This window comes from Mustela nivalis, assembly GCF_964662115.1.
Source record: "Mustela nivalis genome assembly, chromosome: 14".
NCBI lineage: Eukaryota > Metazoa > Chordata > Mammalia > Carnivora > Mustelidae > Mustela > Mustela nivalis.
The window spans coordinates 14,683,635-14,711,113 of record NC_139033.1 but is presented as its reverse complement, the minus strand read 5'-3'; the positions used below and the strand labels follow the sequence as shown (position 1 = coordinate 14,711,113).

Below are 27,479 nucleotides of genomic sequence, written 5' to 3'. Positions count from 1 at the left end.
CTTGGTTCAGGATGGGACGGAGGGGTATACATCTGTTGCAAAACCCAGTTTGGGTTGTTGGAACTTACAAATAAAAATCCAGGATTCCGGTTACATCTGAGTTGTGGATAAGCAACAAATACTCCTTTAAGTGTAAGTGTATCTTCTGCCATGTTTGGGATATACTTATAAAAAGTATCTGTTGCTTATCTGAAATTCACATTTAATTGGGTGTGTCTGTCTTTTATCTGGGTCACCCTCCCTGCAACTGAACATATCAAGATTGTTGGACTCTTTTGGGACTGGGGAATAGAATCAGAAGATCACCATGGCATGTCAAAACTGGGGAAGACTCCACAAATGTTTGGTCGGAAGGAAGAAAACATATTTAAGAAGCCCATACAACAAAATTACAATAAACATTTATTAAGCTGTAATTTTCACAATATTTTCATTCTGTTCTGAAATCGGTCTACAAATATCTCTACAGAACATGAAAGCCAGTGATTTAATAAATAGGAGGAATGTAAGTACCATTTTGCGAATAAAATAAGCCTTATACATTTATGTCTATATTTGATAGTCACAGAATCAGTTTTCCCAAGGCTTATGGAACTGAAGTGTGCACACGTCACATACACACACACACCACCGTATTCAAATCAAACATATTTATAATAAGTGTGAAATCAAATGCTATAGAAAATTTATAACCAGATACACAAAATAGAAACTGAATCATGAATACACTGTCGATAATGGACACCATACCTCACAAATATGATTTCCAGTTAAGAGGGGAAATAGTCGCTTTGCCGGATTTTAAGTGAGCGCTAATCACTGTCACCATCACAAGAAATCAATTTAATTACACGGTATCCAGAGATTTAACACACATGCGAATAGGAGAGCTGACACTATAACAAAACCTTTAAATCTGCTAAAAGACATTGGAACAGAGGGTCAATGACACCATTAGCTGCCACAGGTTTTCAGTAGACGGATGCAAATGACAGTCAGCTTTTTATGCCACCGCAGTGGAAAAACCGGTCCTGGTGCATCGCCTGCAAATCAGGGAATCATCGAGGAGGAAAGCGCAGAATTCAGCGCGCTGAACAAGGTTTGTTTATACCAAATATTGTACATCATCTCGATGGCTGTCCAGTACTGATTTTAAGGGTACTCTGTTAGATCCTGCCAAAAATATATATATAATTCTATTCACTATTCACAAGTGAGGAGCAAAAGTCCAATTACTCAGATGACAAACAAAACTTTGCAGAATGGAGATATACGTATATGTATACATGTGTATCTATAATTGTGTGTGTATATATATGTATATATATGTATACACAGACATATATGTATAAATATATACATATATATATACTATTTTTTTTTTAAGTTGGGGAAGGGAGATGACATCTTAGGGCCTTAGAAAGTCCTTCTCACATGAGCCAGATTTTGGGTTAAGTCAGACAATTCACCCCATCACGGAGGGGTGTTCAGGTGTCAGTCAGGTACAGCAGCTTAAAAAGCAGCAGGAGGCGTAGAAATGAAGGGTCTTGGGACTGCCACCAGGACAGGCTGCATTCACCATGTGTTTCGGTGCTGGACTGGCTATGTGACCTTATTCCTCATCTTCCCCTAAGGCTGCAAGCCAGAGACAGACTAGCAGCCGACCGGGTTTGCATCTTCCCCACTGAGCCAGCCCTCAGGGCTGTGCCAAGTCCTAGTATAATCCCCCCAACCACTGACCCTGACTCTGCACATTTGCCCTTGGCTCCCAGGAAAGGACGTTCAAGCCTGGTCACCTGCCACCACCACAGTCATCAAGCACAGACCCCCCCCTCTCCGCTTCCTGACCCTGCGCTCGACGGGCTTTGGGGGGCCTTTCATGGCACGCGGTGCCCATTGGCTTTAGGGAGCTGTGTGACAAACCTTCTTTCAACGGTATTCGCCTCCCGTGCCAGTCACCCAGTCACCTTCATCAATAAAGATCCCGGCACGATGCACAAGACCAGCTTTTGAAAAATTCTATGGCTGCACGTTGTTACCAGAAGTGGGGTGTCGCTGAAACAGCCCCAAGCCCCCGGCAGGCAGATGACCCCACTCCTGATCGCTATGGGGAATGTATGGATGGAAGGCTGGAATGCTGCAGAAACGCCTCATCTAGCATTTCGGGGAAGAGGTCATTGTCAACACCGACTCCGGAGATGCCACAAAAATCCAGCCAGCTAGAGAGAGCTGGTCCTTTCTCTTTTCTGTTCTTGGTGTGTGTCGGGACACTGAGGCACTGGGAAATAAACACTGATGAACTTTAAGAGATGTAGAAAACAGAGTCATCATGACCACCCATTCACAGTCGTTCTCATCGGGATTGGTGACGTCACGTGGAAGGAAGTGTTGTACTAATATATTCTACGCCCTGGGAGACATAAAAAACGGGTTTCGCTTCCAGGTATGAGCTATGGTACAAAAATACATTTTTTTCCATGTACAAAAGAGAGGGAAAAGAAAGAGATGGGGGGCTCTGGGAATAGCCAAGTACCCTAACAAGCTTCCATGGAAGGGGAAAAAAAATCCCAAACTATCTGGAGGGACGAACATACCCGAACAAAAAAACAAACGTGAGCATCAAAGAGCAAGAGTTATCCAGATCTAATAACCGCGATTCCTGCCAGAATTTCAAATTGACCTTCTGCCCTAAAGTGATACACCTGTTTAACTCTAGGTTCTTTCATTGAAAATAAAGCCATCTTTCATCTGAGTGCATCAGACTCTAAGACCGGCCTCAGTCTTGGCTCTCTGGGTCAAAGGGATACATTTTCCCCGCAGCAATATCTAGTCTCAATGCACCGGGGCCCAGAGGCGCGAGGCTCCGGGATTTGCTGGAGGTCCCAAAGGCGTTCCTGCCTAGATCACAGATTAGCACAGTGCCCTTCTAGCTTCGCGTGGGAAGGGGGCAGGGGGAACGGAGTGGAGATTCTATCCAGACCTGGGATAGCGGGAGACTTTAAAGCTCTGTGCACCGAATGCCAATTCTCCCCTGGCCAACGTCGGCAAAGCCAATGTTTTACCCAGTACCAAACACGCCCAGGATGCAGAAGCCAAATGCACAAAAGGAAGGAGAGCAAGGACAGCCTTCCTGGAGTTAATTTTAGACACCGTGCTGATAGATTTGTCTGGAAGTATCGGAATGGCAAAACTGAAACTGCTCTAATCCAAAAAAAAACACACCACAGGCTCCGGATGCCCACGGGTGGAGGCTTGCCTGAGCACAGCCTGGAGAAGGACAGGTGTGCGTTTCAGGAAACGAACTGAATGCAGCCGAGCTTGGGTCCCGTTATGTGCACCTTAGAAAGAGAAGTTCCACCAACACCCTCAAAAAATAGCTGCTTTTGTTTTCCAGAGATTTGCAACCCCCAATAAAACCTCCCGGGAATTCCGCACAAGAGTTGGCGCACAGCTGGGTTTTCTTCAGAATGCTCTGTGGACCGTGGGGTCGTGGTTCTGCCCAATCTGAGAGGGGGTCTCTGCAAATCTGCGTGCAGGGGCTCCAGGAGGGGCCCCCTGGGGCACAGAGCTGGGCAGAGAAGGATCATGGAGGGAGCTGCCACCCTTGGCAGCCTTCAGAACTGCCTTCGGCAAAGCTGGAGTCTCCCTTCCTCACTATGTGTGTTCCCAGCGCTTATCAATAGGCCCTGGGGGTGGGGCACTTCCCTGCTCCCCTGACCCAGCTTCACAAGGCACCCCAGCCGAGACCCCCCACCACTGTCTGCCCAGTGTGCTCCTCTCTGCCCCGGGGCACCACCTAAGACGAGGGCACCACAGACTTCAGACAAAAAGCACCTGATGCGCGGATCGTAAAAATTTCAGGAAAAATAATTCGGATCTTCTCCAAGGTGTGTTTCTTGCCGCTAATTGCTCCTGAGAACACCTTAGAAGCAGCCATCGGACTTGGAAATGCTCTCAGCTGCTACAGTTGGCTCTTCTTTCATGGTCCCGAGTCCACCAAAACTACAGGCGGAAAAACAACAACCCTTGAGGCCATACCTTCACTCTGGAGGCCCAGCAGGTGGACCGCGACATGAGGACATCACTCAGACTCCCGGCGGAGGGAGCTTCGGTGCTCGCTTCCATGGCTCTCGGCATCGAACCCCAAAGACACTTCTTTGCCTGCTCCTTGAATTTTCCTTTACAAAACGTGGAGGTTAAAAATACATCGACGTTCAGAAGGAAACAAAACAAAGCAAAACAACTAAAAAACAGGTTCTCCACAAAGAATAATCTTTTCTTTTAGAAATAGAGCTGACAGGGGCCTGGCCGGGGCCACTAGGACCCAAAAGATGTTTCGTTTCGTCCTGGACCCCGACTGCCCACACCCAGAACCGACACCATCCGTCCGTGAAGTCTCCATCAACCGAAAATGACATCCGATGAAGCCCAGGGTTTGGGAGCACGAGATTCATGCACACGGACCCCCCCCCCAACCCCTGTGCTGGGAAACCCAACTCCAGTGTTGGAGCTTCTCCTCGAAAGTGTCCAATTAGCATATCCTTCCCCTCAGTGTAAAGTCGGATTCAACTCGACTCGATCCGCCTTTATTAAAAAACCTTACAAAAGATGTACTGAAGTGCTTGAAAAAATTAACTTTATGCTCTATGCACAGATAAACTCTTCCTGTACAGCTAATATGGTTATATCCTTTGCTTAAAAAATATTCTTTCCCCCCCTCCCCCACGGATGACACTTCGTGGGTAGTTCCACACAAACCATCCCGCCATCCCTCGGGGAACGTGTCCTCGGGGGTCGACACGTGGCCAGGAAAGACCCTCACGGAGCGCCACCCGCCGTGCTCGGGAGTGTTTATTGGAATTGCTTGGGGTTGGGTGCTTTCTTCTTCCTTCTCCGCTTCTGTTTTCTGAGAGAGGGCGCTGGCGCGAGGGGCCCCGGCCGGCTGGCTGATTGTCACTTGCCGTTGGCGCGGTCCAGACTCTCCAGAACCTTGTTGAGGCGGATGTTGAGCAGTCTGACCTGGCTCTCCAGGTGCTCCAGCTTCTCCTCCACGCTGGGGCCGCTGGGCCCGCTGCGCCAGTAGAAGCCCATGGGCCCGGTCATGAAGTAGACGGCCACCACGAAGCAGAGGGGCAGTATGGCGTTCTCCGGCTCCCCCTCGTACTTGTGCAGCACGTACACGCAGGACATGGAGAACAGGATGACCCGGGCCACCCAGAAGAAGCGGCCGAACACCACGTGCAGGAGGCTGAAGGTCAAGCCCAGGGTCAGCGACAGGAACCAGTAGGCCAGCAGGACGACGCCCACCAGCAGGAGGGCGCGGGCCGGGCTGTTGGCCACCGAGGCCGGGCTGAAGTACTGGGACAGGTTCGACACTGCGGGACAGAGAAGAGGGACAGTGGTCGGGTCACGAGGAGCCAGGGCTTTCTCTCCACGCGGGGTTTGTTTGGGCAGCTTGGCTCCCTTGCTGGGTGTGTAGGACAAGAGGTCCCTGAAGTCGGCTGCCTCGTGATCTTTCCTGCTAAGCCCTGGGAGAAGACCACCGGCCGGAGCCTGAGTTTAAAACGCCCCTTCGTGGCAGGGCGGAGCTTACACACTGTCCTTGGATTTCCTCCCTTCCTGCCTTTCAAAGTCACGAACGGCCAGTTTTAGCCTGGTTATGGGGCTGCCTAGGATGAAGGCCTTTCCAGCCTCCCTGATAGCTACAAAACTGAGCTTTGATCAAGGAGATGTTTTGGGGTGGCCTCAAGGGGTTTTCCCTAAAAGTAGCAGGAATGCACCCTTTTACCTCCTTTTCTTCTGCCTGCTGGAATGTGGATGCGATGGCGGAAGTGGGAGCAGCTGTCTTGGGCCATGAAGTAAGGGAAGTAGCCTATTGGGGAGCAATAAGATGGAAGGAGCCTCGGTCCTGAGGACAACGTGCTGCAAAGCCACCTACCTGCCTAACCACCTACCTGTGAACTTCCACATAGAGAAATAAGCTTCCATCTTGTTAAAGCTGCTGGTATTTTAGATCTCTTACTCACAGCCAAACCTAATCATACGTGATGTTCCATCTTTAAATATGGAGTGAAATGGAGATGTATCTTCGGTGTACCCGACTTAAGAAAATTTTCAAACAGAAAAGTTACAAGGATAGTAAGATAAATACTCCTGTGGACACCACTAGGTTAAACAGTTGTTAACGTTTTACCATATTTTGTTTCGTCACATACTTTTTTTTTTTAACCGAGCCATTTGGAAGAGGCAAAAGATCATACTTCAGCATGCATATTTTTTCTGGTTTTATTAAAATATAACTGAAATAAAACGCCACAGAAGCTCAAGCTGTAAAACATGACTCATTACATATATTGGGAAATTATTACAATAAACGTAATTAACATTCATCACCTTATATAGATATAAAAAAAAATTTTTTTTTCTTTTCTTGCCCTGAGAACTCTGAGGATCTACTACTTTCTTAATAACTTTCAAATACACCATATAGCAGAGTTAACTGTTGTACATTACCTCCCTGTACTGATTTATCTTATAATTTGAAATTTGTACAATTGACCATCTTATTCCAATTCTCCCACCCACTATCTCCTACCTCTGACCACAAATCTGATCTCTTTTCCTATGAGGCTTTTTTTTTTTTTTTTTTTAAGATTCTGCATATAAGTGAGATCACATGATATCTGTCTTTGTCGGACTTACTTCGTTTAGCAAACCGCCCTCGTGTTCCGTCCATGTTGTGGCAAATAGCAGGGTCTCCTTCCCTTTGATGGCTGAGTGATATTCCATTGTATACAAGGCCCACTTCTCTACCCATTCATCTGTCGATGGACACTTGGGTGGATTCTACGTCTTGGCCATTGTAGACAACGTGGCCATGAACATGGTGATGCACACGTCTCTCTGACATAGTGTTTTCCTTTCCTTTGGGTATATTCCTAGGAGCGGGATTGCTGGATGAAACAGTAACTCTGATATTTAATTCTTTCAGGAACTTCCACACTGTTTCCCACAGTGACAGCCCCAACTGAGAATTCCACCAACAGCGCACAAGGAACAGTTTCCCTTTGCACACGTCCTCGCCAGCATTTGTAATCTCGTCTTTGGGACAGGACTCATTCCAGTAGGTGTAAGATGATATCTCGTGTGCTTTTTTGTGAGTGGGTGTTTGCCTGGTTTCCAAAGTGCTCTGGCTGTTCCCTCCCCAGTCCGTGGTCACGTCTGGCCCAGAACAATGGGGAAGAGCAGCGACCTCTCCTGTGCTTTTGATTTGCACTTCCCTCATTAGCGATGCTGAGCACCTTTTTATATAAGCATTGGAGGTTTGTATGTCTTCCTTGGAAAAATGTCTGTTTGGGTCCTTTGTTCCTATTTTAATCAGACTGTTTTAATCAGTTGTAGGAGTTCTTCATACATTTTGGACATTAACCCCGTAACAGGTATACAGTTTGCAAATAGTTTTTCCCTGCTCCATAGGTACTTTCCATTTTGTAGATTGTTTCTTCTGCTGTGCAGATGGTTCTCAGTTTGATGTGGTCTCACTTGTTTATTTTTGCTTTGGGTGTCAAATTAAAAAAAAAAAATTTAAAAACACCAAAAACCATGGCCAAGACCAAGGTCAAAAAGCTTACCACCTATTTTCTTCGAGGAGTTTTATGGTTTCCGGTTTTACATTTAAGTCTGTAATACTTTTTGAGTTCATTTTTGTGAGGGACATAATATAGGGGTCTGGTTTCATTCTATTACACGTGAATATCCAGTTCTCTGAGCATTGTCTATTAAAGACACTGCCTTTTCTCCACTGAGTATCCTTCAATGCCTTGTCAAGTACTGGTTGACCATAGATCCCCAATTTATTTCTGTGTTCTCAGTTCTCTTCCATTGGTTTGAATGTCTGTTTTAACCCCAAAATTGTACTATTTTGATCATCCCTGCTTTAAAATACAACTTGAAATTAGGAAGTACCACTTAGATCTTTTTTCTCGTGATTCCTTTGGCCAGTCAGGATCTTTTGTGGTTCCATATAAATTTTAGGATTTTTTTCTACATTGGTTAAAGAAAAGCCATTGAGGGGCGCCTGGGTAGCTCAGTGGGTTAAAGCCTCTGCCTTCGGCTCAGGTCATGATCCCAGGGTCCTGGGATCGAGCCCTTCAACGGGCACTCTGCTCAGCAGGGAGCCTGCTTCTCCCTCTCTTTCTGATTGCCTCTCTGCCTACTTGTGATCTCTCTGTTAAATAAATAAATAAAATCTTAAAAAAATATATAAAAAAGAATTTCATTGGGGGCACCTGGGTGGCTCAGTCAGTTAAGCGTCTGACTCTTGATCTCAGCTCAGGTCTTGATCTCAGGGCTGTAAGTTCAAGCCTCAAGCTGGGCACTACACTGGGCATGGAGCCTACTCAAAAAAATAAAATAAAAAAGAACTTCATTATGATCTTATACTTAGATATACCTCATACCTTACGGCTAATTTTTCTTTAAAATTTTTTTTCTTATTAAATAGTCTTAATTTTTCAGAGGAGTTTTAGGTTTACAGAAAAATTAAGCAAAGGTAATAAATTCATTTTTAAACATTATCATTACTAATTTGTTTAAAATTAACAGTGAACCCATTTATAGGTCAATACAAATAATATATTTTTCATGAAAAATAACTGCTTTCCAAAACAAAGCCCCCAAATGCCCCGCAACCAAAACAGTGGAGTTGTTTTGAGTTTTTACAAATCTCTATAATATCCACTTTGAGAGGAGAGGGCTAGATCCTCAGATTTGGTTTTGAATCCTCAGAAATAGGATGCCAGCCACAAAGGTAGGCCACGGATGTAACTTACATATTTCTGGTGGCCACATTAAAAAAGGCAAAAAAGAAAAAGCTAAAAATTAATGTTAAGATACTTAGCTCAATGTATTCGCTCTATTATCAACATGGAATCTATATAAAAAACTGTGGAAGCATGCCTCGAATGCATGACCTCACAGTTTCCCCTGACGGGCCTCAGGGAACCCCCTCTAGGGTTCCTCCGAGCATACTTTGAGAACCACCAGACTAAACTCACCATCTAAAGCCAGACAGCATGTACTGTCAGGTTATCAAGGGACTAAGTGAGGTGACCAGTGAGTACAAGAGATCCTGGGGGGAATCCCTGACTGGGGCCTACTGGTAACACAGTTCCCGCGACTCTAATAAAAACTGCACTTCTTGCGGCGCCTGGGTGGCTCAGTGGGTTAAGCCGCTGCCTTCGGCTCAGGTCATGATCTCAGGGTCCTGGGATCGAGTCCCGCATCGGCCTCTCTGCTCAGCAGGGAGCCTGCTTCTCTCTCTCTCTCTCTGCCTGCCTCTCCGTCTACTTGTGATCTCTGTCTGTCAAATAAATAAAATCTTAAAAAAAAAAAAAAAAACTGCACTTCTCTCCAGCGAGGCCAGTGAGGAGCAACCTTGCCCCACCCTGTGGAGGTCCTAAAATTCCTAACTAGGACACGGGCAGCTCTGGATGTCCTGCCTGTATCCGCTTCCTGGGGCTGCCACAGTTAAGAACCACGGGATGAGTGGCTCAGACAATAGGATCAAATTCTCACACAGCATGGAGGCCACAAGGGTGAGGTCAAGGTGTCGGCAGGTGGCCCCTTCTGAAGCCACGAGGGAGACTCCGACCCAGGCCTTTCCCCAGCTTCTGGGGTGTGTGGGCGATCCCCGGCCTTCCTGACTCACACAATCATTCCCCGATCTCTGCCTTCATCTTCGTGGGGCCTCTGGGCCCAAGGCTCCCCCCATCCTGTGAGGTTGCCGGCCATTCTGGGTCAGGGGCCCAACCTGATCCAGGGTCCTAGGGAGAGCTGACTCTGTGTGCAGGCAGATGCGGGCGGCCCTCAGTGCAAGGGATCAGGACTGGGTGAGTCCCAGAAGGGTGTGATGATGTACTCTTTGGAGCAGAGCCCCTCTGTAAGCCACAGGGTGTTTACGAGGCATTTGCCTGGGGCTAGGCACTATTCTAACGGTTCTGCACTAATTGTCCTCTGGTCCTCACAACATGCTGACCATATGTAGCCTTTCCCACGTGGGGACTCCCACAGTTACAGCAGGGCAGGGCAGGGACCGCAACGCAGGGAGTCTGGTGCTTGGAGCCATCCACTCCTTGCGCTGTCCCAATGCGTGGTCACAGCACAGTGCAAGGCGGGCACGGGTTGTGGCTTCCAAGCCTTCAGAGAATACAAACAACTTGACGAAGCCACGAGACTTAAATCCGTCCTTCCGACTCCTGGACAAGGGCTCCACTTCCCAGAACAGTGGCCTGAGCCACCAGATCTACAGCAGGGCTAACGCCCCTGTGTCCTTTATGGTAGCCACTGGCCACACGTGGCCACAGAGCACTTGAGATGTGGCAAGTCTGAACAGAGATGTGCTGTGTCAAATACAGGCTGCACTTTGACGGCGTAACAACCCCCAAAACGTGAGGCACCTCGTTAACAATTTTTCGTATTGATCACAAGTTGAGATGACGATATTTGGAATCTGCTGGGTCGGCTAAAACACCTTATTCAGCTCATGTCTTTCGACTTTTCTAATGCGGCAGCTGGAACATGTAACTTCATCTGGCTCTCCGTTTCCACTGGGCAGCTCCGTTGGTCCTGGGAGGCTCCGGGACCCTGAAAACTTCTGGAGTCGGAAGTTAGAGGACTGTACCCGTGGAAACACTGTGCACCAGAATATCCAGCTTTGGGGTACAGTCTCCTGCCTTTTGCACATTCCCACTTCTAAGCCTAAAATGCAAATCCCAAAGGCCTTTGGATGTTTTTTTGAAGCGGATGCCCCGGCTATGGGGAAGGGAGAACATGACAGGGAAGGGAGTGCTTTCATCTCTGGAATGGGCCAGTGGCCCTGGCCACGAACATGAGCCCGTGAGGACTCTGGGGAAGGATGCTGTTCCGATTGTCTCCCGTGTAATAGGGAAGCTGTGGCCACTCTAGCTTTTCCGCTCCAAGCTGTGTGCAACTTTCTGCAATGAGGCTCGCTTCTCCAGGGCGCGATGGTCGGGGATGGGACCTGGGTAGCGATGAACATGGAGTCCAAGCACGATTGCACGCAGTTGCTCTATCCGTGCGGTGAGTTGACTCAGCCTGACTCCCAGGAGGAGTCCGCCGCAGCCCCAGGAGGTTGCAGGTGGCACGGCAGCCTCTCCAAGGGCCGTCCCGCTATGGCGGATCCTTTGCCCCAGTAGTGAGGTGCCCTGAGCGGGTCTGAGGCCTCTTCCAGGTTGAACTCAGCGATTCCAGGCTGGAGACGGGTTCCCAGGGGCTGAGGGGGGGACGATGGTGGGTGTGAACCAGGCAGCCCCGCCTGCGGGGCCGGGTCTCCGGTTCATCAGGTGGGAGTGTCAAAGGCAACCTGGGAGGGTTCCCGGAGACCCTGCACACGGCAGGGTTGTACTGGTTTCCCACAGCTGTGGCGACCAGGCGCAGTGGCTTTAATAAGCGAGAGGAATGTACTGTCCTGCTGGCTGAGAGCCAGGATTCCGACATCAGGGTGTGGGTGGGGCGGGGCTCCTTGAGCACTCTGCAGGGGGTCCCTCCTGCCTCGTCCAGCTCCTGAGAAGACCCAGGCATCCTGAGCTTGTGGCCACATCTCTCTGGTCTCTGCAAGGCTGTCTCTTCCCCATGTGTTTCTCTCAGTCTCTGTGTCCAAATTTCCCTCCTCGTATAAGGACACCAGACATTGCATATAGGACCCACGGTGGTCTGCAAAGACTCTATCCCCCAATCAGCTCATGTTCACAGATATGGGGCTTCTCGCGCATTTCGGGGGGGATACACCAGAGTGAAATCACACCAGCAGCCAAGCAGTGGGGCCACCAGTCCTCCAGTTTTTATGAATCACGGGCTCCTATGTACCCGAGGCAGAGCAAGGCAGAGGGGACAGTCTGGAGGAGGTGGGCAAAACCCCACTCAGAGCAGAGAGATTCCAGAAGGAGGTGGGCAATAAACACACACACACACACACACACATACACACAGACACGCAGACACACATGCACGCATGTGCTCATGACATCTTAGCTGACAAGCAATGGTGGTTGTGAGAACAGACCGGCTCCCTGTTCATGGGTTAGTCAGGATGGGCTTCTTGGAGGAGGTGTCATATACCTGAGAGTAGAGGATGGAAAAGACCCACCAGGCAAAGGGCTGAGGGACTGCTCCTGGCAGGGGACCCCTAGAGGAACCAAAGCTGTGTCCAAGAACAGGACAGAGGCCGCGGGCTGGGTAGAGAGGCTGGGCAGATCCTCAGAGCCGACTACCCTCGGTGAGAACCCTGTGTGGAATCCAAGTGCAACAGGAGTCCCTGGGCAGTTTGAAAGTGAAGTACTTGACCTGACTAATTTTTTTTTTTTTTTTTTTAAGAAATCACTTGATGCAGCAAAAGTAGTAATAAGAACAAAAACCAAGCTGGCTGACCGGCTGAGAAGGAGCCACAGGGGCCGAGAGAGGACGCTGAGTTAGGAGGTGTACAGAATGGTTCCCACGGCAGGCCAGAGGCTGCTCTCTAGGGAAGTGTGCAGGGAGGACGAGCCCTTGGCTGGTGTTTGGGAACTTGCATTTCTGGAGTGTGATACAGTGATTTATAGTATAAAGTATGCCTATTTGGTCTTTGTCTGCATGCCCGGCACAGAGCTCCTAAAACCTTCGGAGTTTTCTAAGGAGTCAGAGCAGTAAAGGTGTCTTGATAATTCGTAAGACGCCCCTTTGAGCCGTATTCCAATGCGGTGACTTTTGGAAAGACCCTAAGGACGGGGGCTGGGTGCTGGGAGAACCAACGGCGGGGAGAGGGCTAGGATTTCGGTCCCATGCCCTGATGTCCAGGTTGGGGAGAGCGGCTAGAGGTAGAACCAGTCAGCGCCAGCCAAGGATTTACTCAGTCACGCCTGTGTCACAGAGTCTCCAGACAAACCTGACGGGATGGGGTCTGGGGAGTTTCTGGGCTGGGATGCTCCCTAGGGTAGAGTGGGTGTTAAGGCTCCCTAGCCCTTCCTGCAGATCTCGCCTGCAGGTGTCTGCCATCTGGCTGTTCCTGGGTTACATCCGTCTGTAAGGAACTGGTCACCTAGTTAAGTAAATGGGTTTCTGGAGTTCTGTGAGCCGCTCTAGCTGATCAGTCAGACCCAGCCGGGGGTGCGTGGGAATGTTCTATCTACAGCCAGTCTGCCGGAAGGACAGGTGGGCTTGCGACCGGCGTCTGGAGAGGAAGGGGCGTCCTGTGGGATGAGCCCTTGCCCTGTGGGTTCGCTCTGACACTATCTCCAGATAGACAGGGTCAGAGTTCACCTAAATATGTGGGACCCCTGGTCAGTGTCCACAGAGGACTGAGTCAACTGCTTGGTGGCGTGGGGAAAACACATGCATGGCAGAAAGCTCCCTACGTTCCCTCATAAGGGGGGTTCTCTGTGCCTGGACTCCCTGTACGAATCATGACGTATGCCGACCGCCTGCTCTCCTGCGGGGAGTCGAGTCTGGGTCCGCGCCAGGCAGAAGGTGTCTAAGTGACCAGCCTCTAAGAAACACCCCGGGGCGCAGGGTCTCTAACAGGCTTCCGGGCTACACGACACGTGACATCTGTCATCACAAACTCCTGCTGGAGGAATGAGAGCTGCTGTCCCCCCTTGCTGATGATGCTTTGTGTCCTTACACCGTAAGAAGTCACAGCCAGGAGCACGACTACGATGCCGAGTCCTGGGTCTTCCTAGTGGCTCACTGTGTCTGGGGCTGATCCTGGGGACCTCAACACAGGCTACTGGAGACTTCCTGGCAAGCGAGGTGGCAGCCTGGACTGGGGCCCGTGACCTTGAATCCAGTTCCAGAGGCAGCCTCCGGATTTCCTGGGGGCAGAGCAGCAACCCCCTGGGCAGGCCAGTTCAGCCGGGTTCTGGGGGCCACACCCCGCTCCTTCTAATAACTCTGCAAGCGACCCAAGCTTTGTATAAAATCCCTTTCTGCCTAAAGAGCCGTCCTAGTCTGTGATGTATTCCCACAGCCCAGGAGCCCTGCCTCTGGTCCCCGCAGCTTGCCTGGGGGTAGCCGAGTCAGCAACACCCACTCGTACCTCGCCCCAAACAGCATCCGTGCACCTCCGTCCGGACGGGCCATTTCTTTACGCAACTATTCCAAGAAAAAATGTTCACTTGTGTCCCCCTGCCTCCTCCAAGAAGTCCCCCATGCCACCCACTGCGGATACTGAGTCCACATCTTGAGAACCACTAGAAAAAAACAGCCTTAAATGAATGCCCCCCCAGCCCCACTTACCATCAAGTCCAAGAACATCCAAGAGTTCCGTCCAAAATTTCCACAACGTTTCGACAAACATGTCCACCCCCAGCACGAACCGCTCGGTCAGCCTGGTCAGGAACTGCAGAAACAAGAGAACGGTCATTACACCGACTGGGACAATGCCCCCATCTCCTTGTCCAGCCAGGCCCGGTGGTTGACCCGTCAATGGGAAAACAGAGTCGGCTGGTAGCCCGGGTGCTGTCGTGAGCTCGGTCGACTGGGAGCTGGGAGGTCCCCACGAAGTGGCTTTGCTCCATCCCTGATTTCTCCGAGAGCCCTCCTGCTCATAACAAGGTCAAGGACTCTGCTCTCTCTGCCTGATTTCTCATTTTTAAACAGTTTCACCCAGAGCATGGGTGTTGGGGACGAGGGACAAGGATGAGGTCAATGGTGGTTCTCACACATGAGCTGTATCCCATCTCCCAGGTACGTGGACATGCTAGAGCCCCGCGCCCCACCTGTCTGTAAGAACCTGGCCTGTTGGAGGGCTTCGTGGGCTCTCCGGGTGATTCTGGAGGGACTATGTCTTGTTCGCCTAGTTTGGAGGAATAAGTAACACTCTGCACACATGGTATGAAACTCAGAGCTGCAAATGGGAATTGAGTGAAAGGCAAGTCTCCTATCTCACTCCCCGCCATGCCGACCTCCGTCCAGAGGCACATGTTGTCACCACTCACTTCTGTGACATCCTTTCGAGGCGCCCACTCAGTGTCTTCCCACCAGCAACAGCAAAATGGGCCCGGTTTTGCAGTGTTTCTCCTGTGACACTCTTGTCTTGGTGATTGCTCAACCTCAGCCCATACAGAGCTGCCTCATTCTCCGTAAAGGGGTTTAAACGATCCCCTCCAGCTGGACACCTCAGTTGTTCCCACCTGCGCTATTAGGGCAAATGGGAAGGACTAGCGGGGGCCTTATACCTGCAGGCACTCTGACTCACGTGGCCAATGTCTTGGAGTGAACTGCCTACAGCATTTGGAACCAGACTTCATGGTTGGATCGCTGCCCCAGGACACGGGGAAAAGGAACTGGGTTGAATCAGCAGCCAGGAGAGAGGGGACTCAAATATCTTCCACCCCAGCTCTCTGGCTTGGCTGAAAGCACGTGTGGCTAGGAGTCTAGGTGCTGGGTTCAAATCCCAGGGCGGCCTCTTCCTGCTAGCTAGGTAGCTCTGTGTGTGTGTGTGTGTGTGTGTGTGTGTGTGTGTGAGGGAGTTACACAGATACTTACATACGATACACAGCAGAGCTCCAGCTGAGAGATACGTACGTACACTTGTACTGCCCCATCTGGTTTTCTGAGCAGTAAGTGCCATATTCACGTGAAGTGCCTTGACCACCTGCTACATGGTCACAATTCCTACTGACATCCCATATTCTCATAGAGCATTGAGCCCAACGTGTCCTGCAAGGAATCATCCTTTTATCCTTAGGTCATTGCCCTAACAGGGTTTGTACAGGTAGAGACGGTACAAATATGGCCATCAGCTGACGGGCGGACGAACAGAGCCTGGTCCACCCAGACAACGGGGTATTATGGGGCCATAAAATGGAAGGAGGTACTGACGCACAGTTGCGTGTCAGCCTTGAAAACAGGGTGTCAGGGAATGAAGCCAGACACGAGAGACCACAGAGCAAACGATTCTGTTTGTGTGAAATGTCCAGGGCAGGCAAAGCCATAGGGACAGAAAGTAGACGGGCAGTTGCCGGGGGGCTGTGACAGCTAAAAGGTACACAATCTCTTCTAGAAGTGGCAAAATGTCCCCCCACGGACTGTGGTGACAAGTGCACGACTCTATGAACAGACCAACGAGGGCAGAACGGCACACTTTGGGGGATAAATTGTATGGTACTTGAATTATACCTCCATTAAGCTATTTTAAAAATGGAAGGGTTAAAAAAAAAAAAAGAGCTGGGTTTAAGAAAATAATAATAATAATAAAACAGGGCACCTGGCTGGCTCAGTCGGTAGAACATGTGACTCTTGATCTCAGGGTCCTGAGTTCAAGCCCCATATGGGGTGTGGAGTCTACTTAAAAAATGAAAATAAAAATGAAAAACAAAAACCACTGTTCAGTGGCAAGACTGAACGCCAGAAGGAAGTGTATGTGCCACAGAAAAGAGGGCGACTGCCCCTCTCACCAGTGGAGGAAGGTTGCTGGACACACCTGTACCCAGGTAAAAGGCCCATTGGTAATGGTCTTATAATTAAAACTCCTTTTTTAGGGGCACCTGGATGGCATGGTTAGTTCAGCACACAACTCTTGACTCCAACTCAGGTCATGATCTCAGGGCTGTGCGACTGAGCCCAGAGCTGGGCTCCGTGCTCAGTGGGAACTCAGCTTGGGATTCACTCTCTCCCTCTCCCTCAGTCCACTCCCCTCTCTTTCTAAAAAATAAAACAAGACAAAACAAAACAAAACAAAACAAAAAAAAACCCTCCTTTTTTAAAAAAAAAGAGCTTTACTGGCATATGATTTACATATCACTAAGTTCATGTCTTCCAAGTGTCCAGTTGGGTGGTCTTTAGAAAAGTCACAGAGTCACGAAGTTATAAAACCATCACCATGATCTAATTTTAGAACATGGTCATCGCCTCCAAAGAAAGCCTCCCCATCCCTCCACCCCAACCTAGGCACCCGCTAATCTGTCTGTCTCTACTGATTTGCCTTTCCTAGACGTTCCGCACAAACGGAATTGTGCGACGCGCGACCTCTCGCATCCACGATCGTTCGCTCATCACGACATTCCCCAGGTTGTACCAGGAATCAGGAGTTCGTTCCTTTTTATGCCCCATAGCATTCCACTTTACAGGTGTGCTCTGTTTTGCTCATCCTGTTGCATATCGTACACGTTGGTCTGGAACTGGGTGGCAGTGTTTCACAATTTGTTCAAATGGAGGAAAAAGGAAGGGCCCTAGGCTTTCTAGAAGAAGGTATGGGGCCTTTGAGATGGTACCCGCTCCCCTAGAAAGGGTGTGAGGAAGGAGCTGTTTTGGAAGGAAGAGGCACCAGTGCTCACGCCGCTGAAACTCTCTGTGCCTCAGTTTTGTCAGCTGTCGAATGGGGCCAAGACAGGATTGGACAGCTTAACCTGGAAAGGCCTTTGCACGGGGCCAGCACACACCAGGTACCCAGGGGTTGCAACACCCAAGGATGTGCCTGTCACAGCGCCTAGCCATGCAGGTCTCCGGGAGGTGCCTGGAGACCCGCCATCCTTGGGAAAACCTCATGCCCACGCAGGACTGGCATCAATCTGAAGGAAGAACCGGTCCGTCCTGAAAACTGGCCAGGGCAGGAGAGGTGGGAAGCAGGGAAGAACCCCCCTCGGCCTTCTAACCACACACTGGCGACCTCGCTCTCTGCCCTGTGGGCACACTGTGGGCACACAGGACACTTTGGCCCACTTCACGTGGCAAAGACACAGGAGCTCTTGGGGAAGGGGGGGGTGAACTGTGTTCTCCCCGAATTCCTACCTTGAAGCCCCAATCCCCAGGACCTTAGGATGTGACTGGAGTGAACCACAGGGTCTTCAGAGAGGTAAGTAAAGTAAAACCGGGTCACGAGGGTGGGCCCTTATGCAGTGGGACCTGGATCCTTATAAGAAGAGGCGATTAGGACACAGACACGCACAAAGGGAGGGCCACGTGACCACACGCGTGCACAGCAAGCAGAGAGGCCTGGGAAGAAACAACCCTGCCTACACCGTGGTCTCAGATTTCTAGTAAATTCTTATTGTTGGAGCTGCACAGTGTGGCCCTGTCCGGGCAGCCCCGAGCCACTGCTTACAGGGGTCACACTGCAGCTCGGAGCCTGGGGCGGGGCACCTGCCCGGTGTGGACGCAGACTCGCCCCGGGACAGAAGCCAACAGAAGCTGTGGGGGAAGAGCCGTTCAAATGACAGCACCTTGAATCAGGCTGAGAGCCTGTGCCCTTGACGTGTCTTCTGCCTCAAACCCACACAAGAAGAACGTCAGACCCATCGCAGCTGACGGCATCCCAGATCCGGGCTCCGGCAAGCTGCCCCGGGGGGCCGCCGAGGAGAGGCAGAGAGTGTGCCCCAGCTTGAGGACAGCTTGAGTCAGTGTGTTGTTCTGGATGGGATCCTCGGACACAAAGGGATGTTGGGTAAAAACCAAGGATATCGAAAGAAAGCATGGACTCTGAGCTACTTATAATCTAGCCATCCTGGTTCGATGACGTAACAAATGCGTTATGAGAATGTAGGACGCTCACAACAGGGGGATCTGCCCGCAGGCTGTGAGGGGATTCTGTGCCATCCTCGCAATTTTTCTATAAATCTAAAACTGTTCCTAAAAAATAAAGATATATCCATGTTTAAAGATTTTTTTTTAAGTCCTATCTACGCCCAAGGTAGGGCTCGAACTCACCACTCAGAGGTCAAGAGTCATATGACCCACCAACTCAGCCAGCCACGTGCCCCTTAAGGATATATATATATATATATTTTTTTTTTTTTTAAAGGGAGACCTAACAGACACATCAGTTAAATGCAGGGTAAACTCTGTTTGGATCCCAGTGCAAAGGAAGCAATTCGGTCAGGAGACCTTTCAAGTCACGGAAAAACTGGAAAATCAACTGGGGTCAGTCGCTACAGAAAACTGCCATGTGTTTTGTGGTCATGTTTTTTGTTTGTCGGTTAAAGATACAGATCAAAGTATTCTCAGGTTAACTAAAATGACTCGGATTGGCTTTAAAATACTATCGCAGGTTAAACATCACTTTTGGCCAGGGGATAACTATCGCAGAAATGGCAGAAGGTTGATAGGCAGAAGCCGCGGGTGATGGGTGCAGGGTTCGTTAAGAGATCCCTTCTCCCTTGGTGAGGGTTGCACAACGTTCAGGATGAAAAGTTAGAACAAGGAAGACTCAGGTGAACAGACGGGAAGCCCGTGGCTGTCCCCGTGGGAGCGACAAATGACTCAAGCCGGGATTTCATTATCCCTCTTCTTGCACCGGGGAGGCCTGGACACCCACCCCCCCAGCCTCCAATCGCACCCCCGGCACCCAGCCCCGCCCATCACCCTCTGCTCATGCAAAGTGGCTCCAGGGGAAGTCAGCAAAGGAGTCTTGATGAGCAAGTCAGAGCAGGAGGGAAGTTTCTACCGTTTCGAGTTGGCCCGAGTATGTGTAGAACACACTGACTGCAAAGATTGCATGAACGGAAAACACTGGGACACAAGCAGCGGTCACAAATGGGTCACAAAGGGGAAAGGCAGCTCCAAGGCAGGCGCGCAGACCCCTTCAGCGGAATCCTTGCCATTTAGGCGGTGATGCCCTCATCTAACTGCCGGGGAACCGTCAGACAACATACTCCCACTGGACATTTCGAGAAACGACTGGTCTTGCGGGCGCCTGGCTGGCTCAGGCAGCGGAGCGTGCGACTCTTGATCTCGGGGTTGTGAGTTCAAGCCCCATGTTGGGGGTAGAGACTACTTAAAAATAAAATCTTTAGGGGCGCCTGGGTGGCTCAGTCATTGGGCATCTGCCTTCACCTCGGGTCATGATCTCAGGGTCCTGGGATCCAGCCCCGCATCCGGCTCCCTGCCCGGCAGGAAGCCTGCTTCTCCCTCTTCCACTCCCCCTGCTTGTGTTCCCTCTCTCGCTGTGTCTCTTTCTCTGTCAAATAAATAAGTAAAATCTTAAATGAAATAAAATCTTTAAAAAAAAAAAAAAGAAAAGAGTGGTCTCTTAAGACCACGGTGAGTTAGCATTTCAGCCTCACTCTGAGGGCTCTAATCAGAAAGACAATGACAAGTGTTTGCAAGAATGTAGAGAAATAGGGATCTCATACACTGCTGGTGGGAATCCAAAAGAGCGCATCTGTACCGCGGCTCCTTGAAATGTCAGTTACCACGGGACTCAGCAATTCCATGCCTACATGTACACCCCAAATGTTGGAAACACATGTTCCCATAAAAACCTGTACATGGGGGGCACCTGGGTGGCTCCATTGGTTCGGCGCCTGCCTGGGGCTGGGATCATGCTCCCAGGGTCCCGGGATTGAGCCTCGCATTGGGCCCCCTGCTTCTCCCTCCTCCTCTGCCTGTTGCTCCCCTGCCTGGGAGCGCTCTCTCTCTTAAAAAACAAAACCAAAAAAACCCGTAAAACTTGTACGTGAATGTTTGCAGTAGCATTAATCACAGTAGCCAAAAAGTGGAAACAACCCGATATCCATCATCTGATGGATAAATAAAAAGTCATAAGAAGGGATGAGGTTCCGACGCAGGCCACACAGTAGATCCGTCCTGAAGGGGGCCAGGGACACTGTGTGATTCCCTTTGTGCGAAACGTCCAGAATAGGCAAGTCTATGGAACCAGCACACAGATGACAGGTTGTGTAGGGATGGGGGAAGGGGAATGACAGCCAAAGGGTGCAAGGTTTCCAAGGATGTTCTGAAATCGATTGAGGTGATGGCCGTACAGCTCTTTGAATATACTCAAAACCACTGAAATTTCCACGACCAAAGTCTATGGTACCTGAATTATAGCTCCATAGAGCTCTTACCAAAACAAGGTGGCAAGGGGCGCCTAGGTGGCTCAGTGGATTAAGCCTCTGCCTGCAGCTCAGGTCATGATCTCAGGGTCCTGGGATCGAGCCCCGCATCGGGCTCTCTGCTCAGCAGGGAGCCTGCTTCCTCCTCTCTCTCTCTCTCTGCCTGCTTCTCTGCCTACTTGTGATCTCTCTTTGTCAAATAAATAAATAAAATCTTTAAAAACAAAACAAAAAAACAAGAGGGTAGGGAAAGGCAATTGGTCTGTGCAATTCAAAAATGTCCATGTCAGAAAAGCTCTCCACAGCGCCCCCCCACAGAAATTGAGGGAACTCTGACAAGCTAAAGGACACTAAGGTGACTTGAAAACCAAACACAGTGAGGGATGCCTGATTACGCATTAGATTTTTTTGTAAAGCTGTAAAGGAAAGGTGCCTATAGACATCATATGAGTGTTTTTTGTACTAAATGTAAGGTTTCTTCCTGGGTGGGGGGGCGGACCATGGTTCCGTGGTTCTGTAGGAGAAAGTGTCATGGCGTCTGCAACTCACTTTCAAATATTTCTGCAAAGAAAAGACCGTGCCTGTGCATGTGCATGGGAGCATGTATGCGTGCGTGGGTGTGTGCGTGTGTGGGTTTGTGTGTGTATGGTGTGCCAAGGAAAAGAGAAAAACAAGTTTGGGGGATACGTGAACCATCACTGGGCCAGGTGAGGGATTTCCAGCCATTCCTTATTCTTTCAAATGCTCTGTCCTTCAAAATTTTTCAAAGTAGCGAGTGAGAGGAAACATTTTGATTGTGGTGATGTTTTCAGGGACACACGTCAAAATGTGTCAACCCGTCCACTTTTGGCCCCTCTTATGCCACTTTACACAGGGGCGGTCTCTTGGAGTGTAATGTCAGTAAAGCGGTTCCATGGGGTGGGGAGAAAAGACTGGAAAGTATCGGGGTTATTTTGCTCAAAATACTTTCTTGCAAACACCTAACAAAGCAAAAGCCTCTTAAAAAAACAAAAACAGAAGACCAACAGCTCAATAGAAAAATGACAAAGAAAACAAAAGGCAGTTTCCAGAATAGAAAAGGCCAATGGATTTTGAATCAGTGAAGAGACCATCATCTCAAACATAATAAAACCAAAAATTTAATGACACACTTTGCTGGGGAAGGTTTGGAAGCCTGACTTCATATGTTTGGTAGGAAACTTGTCCCACTTTGGTGGAAATTTGTCATTCTTTGGAAAACAATCTAGTCTCTCTCGGTGGCATCGGCTTAGTCAGTTAAGAGTCGGCCGTCAGCTCAGGTCATGATCCTGGAGTCCTGGGATCGAGCCCCACATCGGGCTCTCTGCTCAGTGGGGAGTCTATTTCTCCCTTTCCCCCTGCTCGTGGCTCTCTATTTCAAATAAATAAATAAAATATTATTTTTTAAAAGTGTGTATGGGAGTAGAACTGTGTGTAAAGACAAAAGACAAAACTATGTTGTCAAAGGCAGGAGAATGGTTGTCTTGGGTTGGAGGGGCGTAGAGAGCCTGGGACAATCCATTTCTAGACCCGTGTTCGTGACATGGGTCTCTTCACGGTACAAGGATTCACTATGCTTCATGCTTCTCGTGCAGGAAAGTACACCAACTAGGATTCAATTTAAAAACTTGTAAATGCACAGACCCTTGGAGTCTGCCGTCTAACAGTCGGTAGATGAATTTGTCTATGTGCACACACAACAATCGTATAGGGAGACCATCACTGCAGCCAGGTTTGCAGGGGCAAAAGACGGGACGCTAACAAAATACTATCAGGTGTGGGTTAAATAAGGGTACATTCTGAATAATAGTTTGCTTTTGGCAGCCCTCCAAAAAGAAGGAATCAAAGCTTTATGTACCGATAGGATCTGGTCTCCAAAATTTATTAATTAAAAAAATAAGAGGAAGGGGGGTGTCTGGGTAGCTCAGGGGATTAAAGCCTCTGCCTTCGGCTCAGGTCATGATCTCAGGGTCCTGGGATCGAGCCCCACATCAGGCTCTCTGCTCAGCGGGGAGCCTGCTTCCTCCTCTCTCTCTCTGCCTGCCTCTCTGCCTACTTGTGATCTCTGTCTGTCAAATAAATAAATAAAATTAAAAAAAAAAAAAAGAAGAGGAAGGAGGAGGAGGGAAAAGGAAGAGAAAAGAGTGGGACAGCATGTATAATGAAAAACAGAAAACTCATGAAGAGGCAGGATCTATCCGTATTCAGAATATCCGTACTGCTCTGGGAAGGAGAATGGAGACAGGGTCAGAGGTGGCAAGCAGATTTCTTTTTCTTAACTTTGAACTATTTGAAATGGCATTCCATGCAACTATGACCTTATTAAAAAGAAAAAAAAAAAAAAACTATAAATGTTAAGCTTCTTAAAAAAAAAAAAAACTTACTTAAAAGCAAAGGAGTAAGAAAAATCACCAGTTCTCAGCTTAGCATTCAGATGTTCCCACCACGTGGGTCCAGCTGTAATTCTTCCCTGTGCTCCCCAAGATCCACACCCCAATGCACGCAACCTGTGAACCGTGCCTCGTCAACCTTGCCCCACCCCTTTCCTTCCAGGCCAACCCATCTTCCCAGACCCATCTCATGCCCCTCCCTCCACATCCTGCCCAATGTCTCCGGGCAAGGCACTTGACCCCTTTCTACTGGCTCCCACAAGGCCTTTCTTGCATCACTGTTGAGCCTGTTTTATTAACCCTAACCCTAGGTCCTGTATGACGTGGCTGTCTCCCTTTGTCCCTTGCTCAGTCTGTCACAGCCCTACAACCAGCCCTCCCTTGTCCTATACACCAAACCCATTCCTACCACAGGGCCTTTGCTCATGCTGTTCCCTTTGCCTGGCATGCTCCCTCCCTCTACCTCCTTCTCATTCAGCTTACTTCCCTGGCCACTCTATTCTACTTATTTCCAATTCCACAGAGGTTACAAGTGTGGGCACTCCCAGTCCTCTCCCACTGATTAGCTGGACTGGGGTCAAGAGATTCAACCTTTCCATGCCTTTGCTGTCCTCATCTGTAAAACACGGAAGGCCATAACAGACCCTCTCTCTTAGAGCAGGGCAGATACATCCTAAGCTTGAACAAAGATTCTTCTTCAATATGATTACATCATCTTCCCTTATTTCTGAAACAGCACTTACCACTCTGAAATAATCTTGTTTTATGGACAGGACTTATCTATTGCCCGTCCCCTGAAAGCTCCGCAGGAGGGGCCGTTATGTCTGGCTCATACAGTAGGTGCTTAAGAAATTTTAAACAATTATTGTCAGAGACACATAGCCTAAAATGAACCATTTTAAAGTGTACAATTCAAGGGCATTTAGTACACTCACCACAGGGTGCAACCACAATCTCTAGCTCCAGAACATTTTCATTGCCCCATAAATAAACCCCCTATCAATTAAGCGGTCACTCCCTATCCCACCAGCCCCCCTTTAGGAAACATTGTATCTACTTTCTGTCTCTACAGATTTGCCTGTTCTGGATACTTCACACAAATGGAATCTTACAACACCTGGTCTCTGGTGTCTGCCTTCATTCCTTTGTTTTTCAAGTTTCATCCAAGTGCTTTATTCCTTTTTATGGCTGGATAGTATTCCCTGCTTGCACAGACCACAGTGTGTCCATTATCAGCTGATAAACATTTGGGCTGTTTCCACTTTATGGCTGATGTGCAAAGCACTGCTGTGAACACTCATGGACAAGTTGCTTAATAAAAAAATAAATGAGTCGATTGCTCTCCTACCGGATGTACCCACCTCCTATAAATATCTTCTATCATTCACTAAGAGGTCATTCGGTACTTCATATGGCCTCGCTCATTGCACTCAACCCTTGAGTTCATCTCCTCTGCACAAATAAGACAGCGAGGTCAAACAGCCGGCCCGAGATCACAGAGCTAGGGATTCCGACCCACGTCTGTGGGACAGCGAGGCCTGTTGCTCCAAACCAGAACATCACGGGTTTATTTTAGACACGGCCTAGATTAGAATACGGGGTGTGTCTTTAAACACCCTCAAACTTCACAACCCACCAAGCCGGTCTGGCTCCAATTAGTAACCCCAGACATGCTGAAAACTACAGTTGCCAGCAGACCCAGTTTTTGTTTAATTAAGAATAACAAAACAGTCTCCCCCAAGCCTGGCCAGTCTGGGCTACACGCGACAGGAAATGTGGGGTCAGCCTCATTCTAGAGGCTGCTCTGATGGGGGGGAACCAGAAAGGGTCATGAGGCAGGAAGACCTGGGAAGGTACCAGTGCCGACTCTGGGCCCAGTCTGCCTGTGTTCAATTCCTGGCCACTCGGTTTGACTTGAAGACACGCATGTCACCACTCTGTGCCTCAGTTTCCCTACCTACAAAAAGAGCATATTAACAGTACCCACTCACAGCGTTGTTCTAAGAATGGAGTTACTCTATCTGCAAAAGCACTCAGCACATTTCAAGCAAATAACAAATTCGTATCATCCCTATTGAAGGCACAAACCCTGGTTTACTCTAGAAAGAATTGTGACCTTGAGAGTCCCAGGTTCTTTGCCAGAATAGACCTGTGTTATTGATCCCAACCCAGAGGTGAGGCCCTGAAATATCATTTTGTATTTCATGCCCATCGAACTTAGATTCTCACCTAGGACCACCTCCTGAAACGTAACTTGCCTGTGCTCCCACCAGCACAAGCCAGACTTTCAAACTTTTGGCTCCAAAACAAAAGATCTTCGCCTTCGAATCATTCAAGAATGGCACCTTGCTCACACCCTTTATGCCCAGGCAGACAGGCTGGGAATCTTTTTGCTCTCAGGTGTTGGGTCATACCTCCCCCACAAGGCGATCTTCTCCCCCACAGAACCCACGACCTCCACAAAGAGTGTCTGCACAGCCACAGGAGGGGGCCGGCGGTCAGAAGTCACCGTTTTCCTACTAAACTAATCTTTTCATTTCACCCAATAAGAATATCCAGCCAATCTGATCTGGGTTTTAATTTATTTTTTCCCCTACATGTCAAGCACCAGAGAACTTTTTTTCACCCCGAAAGTTCTTCCAGCAGGACTAAAGCAATGTGGATTTGCACCTCGGCCAGAATGTAGCAGGTACGGATTTAGCCATTACTCTGGGCCGGCAAGACCACCAACGATTCATAATCCCCACCTCATAACGAAGGGGATATTGTGATTAGCCCCTTTTAAGGATAAAGAAACTGAAGCTCAAAGACATGAACCCACTTGTGCAAGGCTAGTCGGCAGGTAAGTGCTAGAGCCAGAACTTGAGTTCCCAAACCCCAGGGCTAGCCTAGAGTAAAGAAGTTAACAGGAGGAACAGGAAGGGCTGCGCTCAGGGAACCACATTACCGCATGCAACTGTCCCTCATTCACTTCCCCTTTCTCCGGGGACTTGCCCTAAATGAAGCCCGTCCCACAAGGCTCCAGAGGCCAGAGCAGGGCATGGGGAGAAGTTCCCGCGCTCCTCCTGGGCGCTCAACACACAGGAGAGCTGCAGGTTGCTGAAAGTTCCAGAGTAAAAAAGGCTCCAAATATAGGGGCGGCAGAAGTAAGAGCTCAGGAGGGTTACTGGGTCAGGTTGCCAAAGCGACATAGCAGACTGTTCTAGTCCCCTTTCTTTCCCTGCGAAGTTGAGAGAAAGAAAGAAAAATGAAGGAAGGAAGGGAAAGAGAGAAAGGGAGGGAGGAGGAAGGAAGAAAGGAAGGAACGAAAGAAAAAAAGAAAGAAAGAAAGAAAAAGAGAAAGAAAGGAAGAAAAAGAGAAAGAAAGGAAGGGGCCTAAATGTCTTCAAAGCATTAGGAGAAGGGCCTAAGGTGCTCAAGGGAAGTGGGTCGGTGTGAGGCTAGCAGAAAGGCGGGTTGCTGGGGACAGGGCAGGACGCCCCTGGGCAGCCGCGCGGCGCCTGGCTCATAGTAGGTGCTCATTCAAACGCGCTGAACGAATGAATGAGAGGCGCGGCCGGCCTCCGCGCGGCCCGACTCCCAGCCGCGCGGCGCTGGCGGGCAAGGTCCAAGGAGAAGTGCGGGGCGCAGAGCAGAGCAGAGGGCGCCCGAGGCCCTGCGTCCCCGCCGCGCGCGAGCTCCCGCGGCCCGTTGCGACCACGGCCTGGCGCGGGGGCGGCGGGACCGCAGGAGGCAGGCCCCCCGCCGCGCAGGCCCGCCTCCCCCCTCCCCTCGCCCCGCCGCCCGGCAGCCTCGGAGGCCGCACACGGCCCAGGCCGGCCCCGGGCGCCAGGTGCGCGGCGGTCGGGGCAAGGTGACCGCAGGCTCGAGCCCGGCGCCCACCTTCTGAGCGGCGCGCACGTTGTCCTCGCCGAACAGGCTGCTGACGCTCTGCGAGAAGGTGTTGACCGTGCGGCGGTAGCTGTTCTTCTCGGTGCCGCCGCGGCCCCGCGCCCCCTGCGCGCCCGGGGCCAGCAGTCCGAGCAGCAGCAGCAGCAGCAGCAGCAGGAGCCCAGCCCGGGCCCGGGGCCCGCCCGAGGCGCGCGCGCCCATCCTGGGGCCGGCGAGATGCGGGGTCGGGAGCGGGGCTGAGGGCCGCACCGGGGACGCCGCGGCTCGGGCGGGGGGACCGCGTTGGCGCGCTGGTGGGGCCGCCCGCCGCGCCTCTGTCAGCCGCCGCCGCCGCTGTCGCAGCGCCACCTGCCCC

At 50.0% G+C, this 27,479-nt stretch overlaps 1 protein-coding gene and 1 long non-coding RNA gene across 2 annotated transcripts in view; both read right to left on the bottom strand.

Moving 5' to 3' along the window:
- The window catches only part of LOC309847823, a 243,159-nt gene that overhangs the window by 15,267 nt on the left and 200,413 nt on the right, over positions 1 to 27,479 (bottom strand). The window lies entirely within an intron of this gene.
- On the bottom strand, positions 390 to 27,479 carry BRI3BP (BRI3 binding protein). Its single transcript, XM_082698657.1, has 3 exons — positions 27,116 to 27,479; positions 14,290 to 14,392; positions 390 to 5,375 (listed from the first exon to the last, which is right to left on the bottom strand). The coding sequence occupies exons 1-3, from the start codon at positions 27,323 to 27,325 to the stop codon at positions 4,954 to 4,956; spliced, it is 735 nt and encodes a 244-aa protein (XP_082554783.1). The 5' UTR covers positions 27,326 to 27,479; the 3' UTR covers positions 390 to 4,953.

Excerpts from the sequence above, each read along its gene's own strand:
- BRI3BP (XM_082698657.1), bottom strand. The coding sequence starts at position 27,325 with ATGGGCGCGCGCGCCTCGGGCGGGCCCCGGGCCCGGGCTGGGCTCCTG. Across the intron at positions 14,393-27,115 it reads ACGTGCGCGCCGCTCAGAAG|TTCCTGACCAGGCTGACCGA; the intron begins GTGGGCGCCGGG and ends TTGTTTCTGCAG. Across the intron at positions 5,376-14,289 it reads GGATGTTCTTGGACTTGATG|TGTCGAACCTGTCCCAGTAC; the intron begins GTAAGTGGGGCT and ends TCTGTCCCGCAG.